The 12,289-nt window shown below is 39.3% G+C and overlaps 1 protein-coding gene across 1 annotated transcript in view; it reads right to left on the reverse strand.

Annotated features, from left to right (window-relative positions):
• Nucleotides 1-649: 649 nt before the first annotated feature.
• Nucleotides 650-12,289, reverse strand: part of LOC101848615 (centrosomal protein of 83 kDa) — a gene marked incomplete in the record, with an annotated part of 18,015 nt that continues 6,375 nt past the window's right edge. The window contains 8 exon segments of the mRNA XM_035972588.1: nt 650-2,219; nt 5,030-5,249; nt 6,676-6,776; nt 7,700-7,831; nt 8,518-8,749; nt 9,196-9,345; nt 9,851-9,995; nt 11,178-11,424. Coding sequence (XP_035828481.1) covers nt 1,947-2,219; nt 5,030-5,249; nt 6,676-6,776; nt 7,700-7,831; nt 8,518-8,749; nt 9,196-9,345; nt 9,851-9,995; nt 11,178-11,424 — 1,500 coding nt within the window.

A 12,289-nucleotide genomic window follows, 5' to 3' on the forward strand; every position in this document is an offset into this window, starting at 1 on the left:
TAAAGTTATAGTGCAGTTGCGAGCGCCGTAAAACCCTCTACTTAGTTAAAGTATACGGCATTAATAAAATATCTACATATTTTACCCTAACGTAGATTTTTGGCCAGTATCTCCATTTGTGGATTGCGAAAAAGTAACTCATTTTGTCAGCACGCCTCACATCTAGTGCAGAGGGAAAGTAAGACAGAAACAAGAAAGAGAAAGAAGAAAAGAAGTACTGGTATTTGCCAGTAACACCCTCTGGCCATTCATCCAGTCACGACTTTTACCATTACCATATGTGAGGCATCGAGGTGGAATCAGGCACTCATCAAAATAAGGAAATCGAAGAAATCAGCATTTTTTTTTGGCCGATGGGCAATTTTTTTCTTCTAATTTTCTGTTTTTGGCTCAACACTTGTTCATAATTTATATGTCCATTTAAAAACATTTTTGTCTGTATTTTACTTAAAAACTGCGATTAAAGGCTAAAAAATTATAAATTTTCTATTTCCAAGGAATCTCAGGCTATGGAAGTTACCATTTTCTCCCTAATTTTACCTCTGAAACCAGGCGACCTTGACTTTCTTAAATCGCAAATATTTCGACTTCTATTCGACATGGATATTCTTTCCCCAAAAGGAAGGCAAATGAACAGGCTCTAAGATTATCTAATAAATACCAATAACCCCATATTCCCAAAAATTGACAAGCGCCTGACTCCACCACGTCGTGACACATATATATATATATATATATAAGTCAACAAAGAGTGTGGATAAAGTAAGTACAGGAAGCACACACGACCATGACGAGCTCAGTAACACAATGACGGTCACGCTGAGATGAAGAAACAAAAAATCAGGCAGAAAAAAGTACAACAGAGAGATAGTGGAGAAATACTGCCAACATGCGGCACCCTCCAACCACCCACATGATTGTTGAAATGAAGTTCAAAACAAAACCCTGGAAATCCCAGACATGCAAGTGTGGAAGGAAACCTGGCAAAAGTGAGCTGAATTTATCTTGTACTAACTCTGTGTACTAATTTCCACTTTAGGAAGTTTTTTTCACGGCTGATGTAAAATCTTCTCTTTGAGCCCAAAATTATTATGGCTGACACCTGTGTTCGGAAGAAATTCAGTTTCATTTTGTACCAAGTCCTATTCTGGCGACTGGAATTCTGCATTTTAGAAGTGACTTGCTTTAAAAATGGAAAATTGGAGTTGGTACAAGATAGTTTTCAGCTCTCGAAAAGGTTTTATCCTTACCTCATCAGAGAAAACATTAATCTAAATCTCAACTTCTAAAGTCACGCAGTGTCATTAAAAAGTGAAAAAGTGAGAGAGACAAGACTACGGTATAAACTCTAAAAAAACAATATGGGTGGAAAAAACCGCCAGACAATTGCGGACATTTTCAACATCGTTAAAGTAAAGATAAATTTGGAGCACATTTTCCAACAGAAGAGACTATGATCTCTTCTCAAACAATGCTGAGTCGAAAACACCCTCACAAAATGCAGTCACTATTTTTGCCATGAGTAAAGATACAAAGATAAGTACCGGTACAAATTTAGTTTGGCTTCTGTGTGGCTTGCAAACAGTACATGCGCCAACTGCAGACAGACAAAATGAGGCTAGATTCACTGACAGTAGACAAAGTGGCTAAAAAAAAAACGTTTCGTTTCTGCTTCATTTTTGTTCATTTGCTCACAACATTTAACCTTTTTACTTAAAAAAAACAAATTTAAAAAAGCATTTTGCTCCGAGTTTGAGATGCAAATTAAGTTTCTTCAGCATATCCAGCCTCATTTTCTCTGCTCACACAAACCATACACACGCACACACAGACACAGAAACGCAAACACACATGATACATGCAAAAATACAAGCAAGCACACAGACAGACACACAGCCATACAGAGTCACCACCTAGAATATCCTGCCACCGGCTCTCGCCAGCAATCACGACTCGGCAGAATGCACCGACACCTGTTCCTCAGACATACAGCCAGCGTCGTCGCGGCGGTCAAGTTTGCTAGTGGCGGTCATCAGGTCAGTGTCCACTACTCCGTGGAGGTCCAGTCTGTCCAGCGGCTGGTGGTCGTCCTTCCCCAGATCTCGCTTCTCCCGCGGGGTCAGGTCGGCCGTCAGTTCGGCCAGCTGCCGGTGCTGTACCTGGTCCAGAGCTTCCAGCCGCGTCCTCAACACTCGCAGATCTTCCTGGTGCTGCTCCTCCTGTACGGGGGTCACAGGGTCAGAGGTCACAGGTTTAAGTGTGGTACGGTGCAAAGGGTCAGCCAGGAGGCACAGAGGTAAAAAAGAACAGGGTGGGGCAAGGTTGGAAGAAGGGAAAACAAACGCGAAGGAGAGACAGAGTACACAGACTTAGAAATGGAAAGGAGAAATTGACCCAAAAAAACAGAAAGAAAACCTATATCTGTGGTTTGCTTTTTTCCAAGAACAATATAACTGAAAATTTTTTTTTTATAAGTAGACTAGGTGTGCTTAATACCACCATTGACACTCTTTAGACAATTTTGGAGTCTGGTTTCCGAGCCTGCCTGCCACTATCAGGGCCACCCTGGGCTGAGAGGGATACAACATCCCAGCAGACACACCAAGACCAAGGTACTTGATATAAATTTTCTCCTCCACTCAGGGATTATTTTTTTTGTAAGTGTTTTTACGGCGCTTGCAACTGCATAAGGTCATATATGAGTGTGCGACCACTCAGGGATTGAACTTGGACTTCCTGTGTGCGACAGCGAAGTGCCTACCCGCTTCACCACAGACACTGGTCCCAAGAACAGATAGAGGCACAGACAAAACAAATATAAACATTTTTATAAAAAGTGAAAATTGCAAACATTTCGACTTCTAGAACATCACAAATGATACCAAAAAAAATACTGTAAACATTTCATGAACTTAGTGCTATCTTATAACTATGCAGTTTAGTGAAAATTTCAAAATTGTCTGATTTGCTCTGAAATACTATCATTTGAAAGCCTTTGCCTTTATGATAATAAAACAATTTAAATTGAGTTTATATCTATATTAGTTAAAAAGTTATTGTGATTTTTCATACCTAAAATCCTACCAATGTCAGGCCGTTTTTAACATTGAGTTTTTGTGACACCAAATGGCAACTTTACAACATAAACGACCATTACTCTACAAAAAAAGCATATTTAAACAAATTTAGTGTTATGCATAAATTTGTTGGGAATTCTACATAGAACGCACACACCTACAAAACACCTCTTAACAAAGCCACAGAAATACTTTTTTGGTACTTATAGTGGTACTAGGTGATAACAAACCACCCTCAAGGATAACCCGAAATTGACAAAATGGGCAATACGGTATCTTTGCTGCTAATGGTCATATCATTGAGACACATCATATATCATTCTCCTTGGTTTTTTTCACTGTTCATAATTATTAAAGAGTAAAACAACTAAATAGTAATTAAATTTCCCTATTTTAAGGGCATTCTAAAGATTTTCAAACATGTTTTTAGCACTTTTCTAATTGTAAAACGGATACCATTAAAAAAACAAAAACAACTCTAGTCTTATAATGACTATTATATAAGTCAGTTCCTAGCCTTCTTTTTCAAAGTATTGTGCTTACATTTGGGTGAAACTATATTTGATGCTTTCAAGTACATAAAAGAGCTTATAAAGTAAAGAACAATTTTAATCAAGACATTTATTTAAGTAGTACGCCCACTGGAACATTTAATAAACCGCGAAAGATGATCAGAAAATAATAAAATCATCTTCACTTGCACCAGCAATTTTATTGACAAATTGCAGTCCACCTCATTCTTTTATTTTTTTCACACATTTTTCTTCACTATTCATGACAATTGTATTGTCTTGAGTTATCATCAATAGCAATTTTCATTGACATGATGAGCACAATTTATAAAAAAAATGTCGAGTCAGAGACTGACGGTTTGAAAAATTCTCCTGCTATTCTTTGGCCATAAATATATATATAAGAAAATGGCACAATTTGATGTTAAGAAAATAACATAAAATTATTAGGTGCAGAAAGACTGAGCAGAGGCTTATAAACTCTGTTCCCTACTACAAGTAAGTTTGCGCAAAACTGATCTTAGAAAAGCATTGTATCTAATTTTAAGTAAAAGTTGAAAGTGATTGTTATGATGAGATACATCATTATTTACTCTGGAAAATATATTTAGATGTTGAATCTAAAATTAATTAGAACTGTGCAATTCAAGTTTTATCTCCCTTCCAAAGCCCAAAGGCTAATTAGTTAGATCTAGCAGATGCTGGCTCTCTGACAGCTGCTAGCTAGCCTCCTAACTACTGCTAATTCTAGACAGGGAATCCAGATTTAGCTATCATCTACACTATTCAAGAGCTAAATATGGTAAAATAAAAACAAAACTGTGAATTCTTTTGTTAGTCAGAACATAATTTCATAGCCACACATATTATCTTGGAGAAACAAGTAGATCACAAATAAATGTGATGCCTACGTAACACGTTATCGCAGTGTGCAGGGGAGAGCGGGGGCGTCCAGTTGCTGGCTGGCCTATTAGGCGGTTCGGCTTTTTGTATGCATTTTTACGAGAAGTTGTTTGATGTCAAAAGATGCTGAAATGGATAATCTAAATCTACAGAAAGTTGCATAAATATAAAATATAATAATACAGCCAGTAGTTTTTATTTTATTGCGTTGTAAAAATTGCCTTGTTTGCAGAAGCAAATATTTCCAGTTCTACCGAATCCATTTTCACGCAAAGACAACCATTTTGAAGATCTTTCTTTTCCGTTTAAAAACACGTATTGGACAACAAAACTGTGAGTTGTTGCGACCCACCATAACGCGAGGCTTCACGGTCGGTCACATGAGTCTACGGGGCGTATTGCGGCCGATTCGCCCTGCCGCAAGTATGCTCACTAAACTGTCTAATAACACTCTTAACAAAAAAAAAACAAAAAACGTTGAGAAAATGAAAAAAAATAGAACACAGCAAAACCCCCCTCCAGTCTCCCCCCACTCACCAGCTCGTTATCCAAAGCGCTCTGATTCAACATGGCCGAGGCGTCCAGCTGTTGCCCGGCAGACGTCTTCCTGTATGGGAAGAACTCTCCTGTCTTCCCGCGAGCCGAGAGGTCCGACGACGGGATGGAGAAAAGAATGGTGCGGAACTCCTGATGTCGCCGCCACAGCCCCTTCCACTGTTTACGGAGACGGTTGTACTGGTCGGCCGGCACGCACTTCCTGTGGTGATTATTTGTTTGCTTGTTTGAGTACCAAGAAACATGCCATTGAGTACAGAAAAACGACCGGTACGCACTTCCTGAGATTGCCAGAATTTTTAAAAACCCTATCCGAGCGTCGAGTTTTACTATCTTATCCATGCGATGTGGAGAACTCTGTGTCACCACTTTTCAGAGAGGAAATTTACTTGTTAATCCGATTCGTACGCTTTGCCTAGCAGTCTGTCAAAATGATTTTTTGAGAAATACTGAAAGTTTCAAAGTGAACATCGAACTAGAAGTATTCTAAAATGTGAAGAATACAACCCCGGGGGTACAAAATGACCCCAGGCGTACGGATAGGGTTAAATGTAGTGTTTTTATGCCCCCATCAACACAATTGAGATAATTTAGGAGGTGCTGGCTGACGTGACCTTGCCTGTCATGACCAAACCTGGACAGACAGGGATACAACCTCCCAGCAGAAAAACCTGAGATACTACATAAAATATCTCCACACTCAGGAATTAAACTCGGCTCTCCTGCATTTGACAGTGAAGTGCTTAACCTAACCACTACACCACAGATGCTGGTATGGTCAGAATCAGAAAGAACTTTCCACATATCAAATAACATAAAAATGACTGAATACCACTTTGATGGATTCTTTTTCGAGAAATGTAGGCCATAATGGTAAAATATATACAAAGCATATGTTCTCAAACTGAAACATGAATGTCAAATGAATACAAATATATAAAAACCCAGGACAGAAGTACAATAAAGACTTACCAAGATGTAGTGTAACTCTTCTTTAGTCTTTTTTATTTTTTTTTAGTAGAAATTTTTCGGAGCTCACAACTGCATAAGATCATATGAGCGCCAAGGGGTGGATGTCAACAGAGAAGTCCTTACAGGGAATCAGGCTTACTCTGCTCACCTCTCTAGCTTCAACAGCACAAAGTCTGCTTCGACTATCAAGGCACCCCGGAAGTAGCGGGTCACAAGAGAGTGACAAACATACAAAAGAATTAGAGGAAAATGACGATAGTAAGGATGAGGAAAGAAAAAGCAGCAGTTCCCTGTTGCAGTTCAGGCACAGTTATGAGCGTGACATTGTTGAATCAGCCTATCTACAATTCTACTGTGCATAAGAACATGTTAATGCCCTGCCTGTCCCTCCCCCCCCTTTGGGAATGGCCTATAGACACTTCAGTCAGTAGCACTGCCCCGGGGGTGTCTTTAGTAGTGACACATGATGCACAAACACATGACGCACTGACACAACGACACAGCGACATGTCAACAACTCACTGTAAAGCTTTCTTCTCTAGATCCAGCTCTGTGTTCATGACACAGTGACACTACGATGCAGTGACACATAACGCACTGACACATGACACAGTGAAGCAATGACACAACAACACTATAACACATCAACAACTCACTGTAAAGCTTTTTTCTCCAGGTCCAGCTCCGTGTTCTCAGCCTCCAGCACCAACAGCTTCTCCTTGAGGTGGTCCGTCACTTTGGCCGTCTTCTTCTTTAGCTGGTCACACAGAGGGATAGAAACAGACACAGAAATAAAATGACTGGATTGTCAACACAGAAGTCAACTTTAGATTCCAAACATGGTGAAATCAGGCACTCATCAAAATAACAAAACCAAAGAAAAAAAACATTCTTCTATAATTTTTTGTTTTGCTTTGCCCAACACCTTTAGTGTCCATAAAAAAAATAAAATTAAAATATATATATCTGTGGAGGTCACCAAACATCGGCGGCTATTTCCTTACTTATTTTACCTCTGTACAATCTTGAACCAACAACAAACCTTCTTTTGTATGGCCGAGCTTTTTCTTACCTTTTTCAAAATCCAGTTACTCTGTACTTATTTATGTTAGATTTATGAAAATTAGCCAGTTTCTGAAGGAGATGTTGAGCTTTACAGAACAGAAAGAATTTTGACTCTATGTTTTTTTGTTCATATTTTATAACTTTTCAAAAAACGACAAATCTTGGGGACTCAACAATTTTTTTGGGCCTAACTAGTAAGTACAATATTTTTGCTGTCTTTGTGAGAGTGTATCTATTTCTGTCCTAAAATACACACACAAAAAATAACAAAATAAAGAAAACTAAATTGATAAGTTTATGATGACTTAGGCATCACCTCTCGAATCATTAGTCGTCGTACTCGACTCTAAGAGACTAGTACTAGTATATCAGTACTGGCTCCTACTGCTCTTTCTCTTATCTCAAACTACCATTACTACCGTTATTTTGCACTTCATCATCTGAATCAGAGTTCATTGAATCATATGGATTCAGAATCTCTAAAATTACGAGCCATTTTCAATTCATATCGGCATGAGCATCAGGTTGGCATTTGTGAGTTCAACAACCAACCTTCTTGTGTATAGCCAAGGCGTGACTGTAGCAAGACAGTACCATCATTAACCAAAAACCAACCTTCTTGTGTATAGCCGAGGCGCGACTGTAGCGCGTCTGCGACTGCCCCAGTTTGTCCTCCAGTTCGTGAAGTCGTTGCTCCATCTGTGAGCGATCTTCTGACATGGCCTGGCGCTGCTGGAGCAGAATCATCTGAGGGCAGAAAACTTTTGTTTGAATAAAGAAAAGCATATCATTGGCTAGCTGGTCACTGAAACTGAGCCCACAATTTTGTATTGCTTTTTTAATGCAGATTCTTAATCTGTGGTATCAGTTACATAGGCTCAAATAATATTTTTTCAAAATTCAGATTTTAAATTTTGAAAAAAAAAAGCAAATATATATATATATTCCTAATGTAGACGTACAATTGTTAAAAGAATGAAGCAGTTTTTTTCTCTCCTGAAAAATTTTGCTTCTGAGCTTAGTATATTTTATCAGCTTGTAAGCACCACCAGAAAAATGAATGAATAGCATGGTTTAAACATCTCCATTAGTGGATTGTGAGAAATGATTCATTTTGTTAGCACGTTTCACATGACCACAAAAGAGGAGGAGAATGAGGAGGAAGAGAAGGAGTAGGAGGAGGAAGAGTAGGAGTAGGAGGAAGAGAAGTGGGAAGAGTAAGAGGTGGAGGAGGAAAATAAGAAGTAGTAGTACGAAGGAGTAAGAGAAGGTGGAAGAGGAGAAGCAGGAGGAGGTGGAAGAGGAGAAGCAGGAGGAGGTGGAAGAGGAGAAGCACGAAGAGAAGGAGTAGGAGGAAGTGGGGAAAGAGGAGTAGGATGAAAAAGAGGAAGAAGAAGAGGAGGAGGTAGCGTACTCGTTCCCCGAGCCCTCACCTCGTGATTATTCTGCAGTTTCTCCAGCTGCGACTGCGTCAGTTTGAGCTCCTCCCGGAGCAGCGAGGCGCTGTTCTTGAGCCGCAGGTTCGAGTCGGTCAGCTCGTGCTCCGCCGAGTTGAAGGTGGAGAGCTCCGTCTCCAGTTTGTGGACACGCGACTTGAGCGTGGAGTTCTCCGAACGTTCTCGCTCCAGCTGGTCCTGGAGGTTTTCCATGTGGCTCAGTCGCGTTCTGGAGGGGGAGGGGGGAGGAAACACACGCGGTTATGGCGAGGTTGTGACAGACGGGATTGGTCTTTTGCGTTGATTTTTTTTTTTAATGTAACTTTTTTCATGTGCCTCCATCAACAAAATTGAGGTCGTATATATTATTGTAATATATATGTGATTGTGATCGTAACAGACGTAATTGTAACACATAATACGATTGTAATAGATGTAATTGCAAAATATGTTATTGTTACAGATGATTGTAACAGATATGATGGTAACAGATATGATTGTATTAACATGTGTGACTGTAATAGATGAGATAGTAACACGTGCGACAGTCACAGATATAATTAGGCGCAGTAAATGTTAAAAAAGAACTGTACATCACAAACTGGCTAAGCCAACAAAAAAGTTGAAAATAGAAACTAAGATAACCCCCAGCCCCGCCCACCCCCCCCGACTCACTTGACAGAGATGAGCTCCCTCTCAGCCTGGTCGCGGCCCGCCTGTGCGTCGCTCACTCTCTCGTTCCACTTCTCCTGCTCGGCATGACGACGGCTCTCCTCGTCAATACGACGCCGTTCCATCTCCTGCATCTTGGTCTCCAGTTCGAACCTGGTGATGGGAATTGTAGATGTTTTACGGCCTAATTGAGATACTATAGATTAATATATTATAATATGGTGAAGAAGAAGTATTAGCGTGCTCATCATCATATGACTTTATGCAGTTGCGAGCGCTGTAAAAACTTACCAAAAGAAAAAAAAGAAAAGAAGATGGTATTAATGAGAGCAGTAGAGGACAACTTTGCAATGCATAAACAGCTTTTTTTGTGTGTTTAAATATAGAGAAGTACATAGATATATTAATGGTCATTTAGTGCAGAGAAAAAGTAATTCAGACAGACAGAAAGAGATTTTAAAAAAGAGAAAAAAAATAACCACAAAGGAGGAGATTTAAAAACATCAAGGAGATAAGAAAAAGAAGAAACACAGAAAAGAGAAGGAAAAGAAAGACCGAAAAAAAAATTAATATAAAAAAAAAAGAACCCCAGGCAAAAAAAGAAACAAACAAAGAGAGAAAAATGGAGGACAAAAACATCCGATCTCTCCCAGCTCACTTTTCATTCTCCACGACGGCCATCTTGGCAAACTCGTCCTCCCTGGCAGCCTGCACTCGCTGCACGGCCTCACGCTCCTTGTCCTCCAGTGCCGCCTGGAGTTGTCGCACTTTGGTCTCTGCTATGTCCAGCTGGTTCCTCAGGTCTGTCCACAGAAGAATAATAAAATTATAATAATAATAAAAATAGTAATACTAAAAATAATAATAATAAGGACAAAAATAATTGCCTTTATATAGTACATATTATATGTGTCGCGATGTGGTGGGATCAGGCGCTTGTCAATTTTTGGTCAAAAGGGGTTATCGGTACCATGTTAAAGCTTGTTAAATGCCTTCCTTTTGGTGAAAAAAAATCCATCTATGTCATATAGAAGTCAAAATATTTGCGGTTGAAGGAGGTCAGGGTTGTCTGGTTTCAGAGGAAAGATTAGCGAGAAAATGGCCGCCAAAGTTTGGTAACTTCCATAGCCTGAAAGTCCTTGGAAACTGAAAATTAAAATATTTGTGCCTTTGACTTTAATCAATGCTTTTCACAAGATCCACACAGAAATATGTTTTTAAATGGACAGAAAAGGTGTTGAGCCTAAAAAAAAAGAAAAAAAAGTTAGGAAAAATTATCCATCAGCCCTAAAAAATGCAGATTTCTTTGATTTGATTATTTTGACGAGCGCCTGATTTCACCACAATGCCTCGCATATTTCACTCTCTACAACAAGCTCAATGTGCTTTACAACTATTATTATCCCAACAGACACTTAGAAATATTCTTGGCTTTCAAGGAAGCATACGGCGCAAGAAGTCGATTAAATGCTCAAACACTTTCACAAATTGATGAAATCTTTCGCCATCTACAGTTCATTGAGGCCCATTGCATTAGAAATGCAACCAAAATATCGGAACCTGCGATGCATAGTGGCCTTTCGATTGGCTGTTTTCCTTAAACATATGAAATGTATCAAACGGCAAAAAAGAACATTAAACATAGTCTGATTTTGGATGATATGCTCAAACTGTGCCTAAATTGTAACTTTTGCCCCTCCAGAAAGGCACACCTTGCTGCCCTCAAATATTATATATAAATATCAAATAAAGGTCCTGTGTGCAAGTTGAAGATCCCTTGGAGCTCTAAAATCCATATAAGTAGGCTTCGGCAGCCACCAGGCAAAATCCAGAATTTCCTACCAATTGAAAATGGTCAGTGTGTCCGGCGCGCTCATATGACCGTATGCAGTTCTGAGCACCGTAAAACACTTACACAAAGAAAAAAATAAAAATAAAAAATAAAGATTTGACGAAATTTTTCCGCAACATGCACGGGGAATTACCTTCCACTTCGTTGGACAGTCGATCTTTCTCCTTCTCCACCTCTCCCTTCTGCTTGAGCATCTCCATCTTGAGGTCAGAGAGGTCGACCTTTGACCTGTGAATGACCTCCTCCGTGTGACCTTTGAGCACCGTGTTCTTGCGGCCCAGCTCGTGGATCTGTCCCTGCAGCTTGTTCTGCTCCGTCCCGCTGGCGGTCAGTTCTCGCTGGACGTTCTCCAGCTGGCGTTTCAGAGACTCACGCTCCGCCTAGACAACGGGGAAAAAAATAAAATAAAAACTAAACAATGGCTTGATTTAGCTTGTCATCTTCCATTCAGTTTGTCATCTGTTTGATTATTCAGTCTGTTAACTGTTTGATTATTCAGTCTGTTAACTGTTTGATTATACAGTCTGTCATCTGTTTGATTATACAGTCTGTCATCTGTTTGATTATTAAGTCTGTCATCTGTTTGATTATTCAGTCTGTCATTTACTTCATTAAGCCTGTCAACTTCCATTTAGTCTGCAAAATTCTTGCTTCATTCAGTCTATCATCTGTTTGACTTGGTCTATCAAATTAACTTTCTTCACATTATCATAGAAATATTATCATGTCATTAGTATCATCAAAAATACACATTTCTCAACACAAACACAAAAACAATTCATATTTAAGGCATTTTTCAACCTTTTTCAGTATTTGGCTTCAGTTGGAAAAGAAAACTAGGGCAGTGGATTTTAAAAAAAATATTTGTCTTCAATTTTCAAGAGGCAAGAAGACTGCTTTGTAGCCAAATGTCCAGTTAAAAATTTTAGAATTTCACTCAAATTCTTAGCACTCCCGTTGCTTCCATCCCCCAGGAACTCACAGCTTCCCCAGAGACCAGAACCATTTTGTGTTAACGTAACATTCTTCCAGAAATAAAACCTCATATTTTTTTACATAGGACAATAATGAACGACAGCAACAAATTGTCATCCAGAACGAGGAGGGAGAAACAGAAGAAGAAGAAGAAGAGGAAAAAAAGCAGAAGAAGAAGAAGAAGAAGAAAAAGTAGAACTCGAAGAAGAAAAAGGAGAAGAAGAAGAAGAAGAAGAAGACGAACAAGAAGAACAAGAAAAAGAAGAACAA

Source organism: Aplysia californica, unplaced genomic scaffold (genome assembly GCF_000002075.1).
Source record: "Aplysia californica isolate F4 #8 unplaced genomic scaffold, AplCal3.0 scaffold00752, whole genome shotgun sequence".
NCBI lineage: Eukaryota > Metazoa > Mollusca > Gastropoda > Aplysiida > Aplysiidae > Aplysia > Aplysia californica.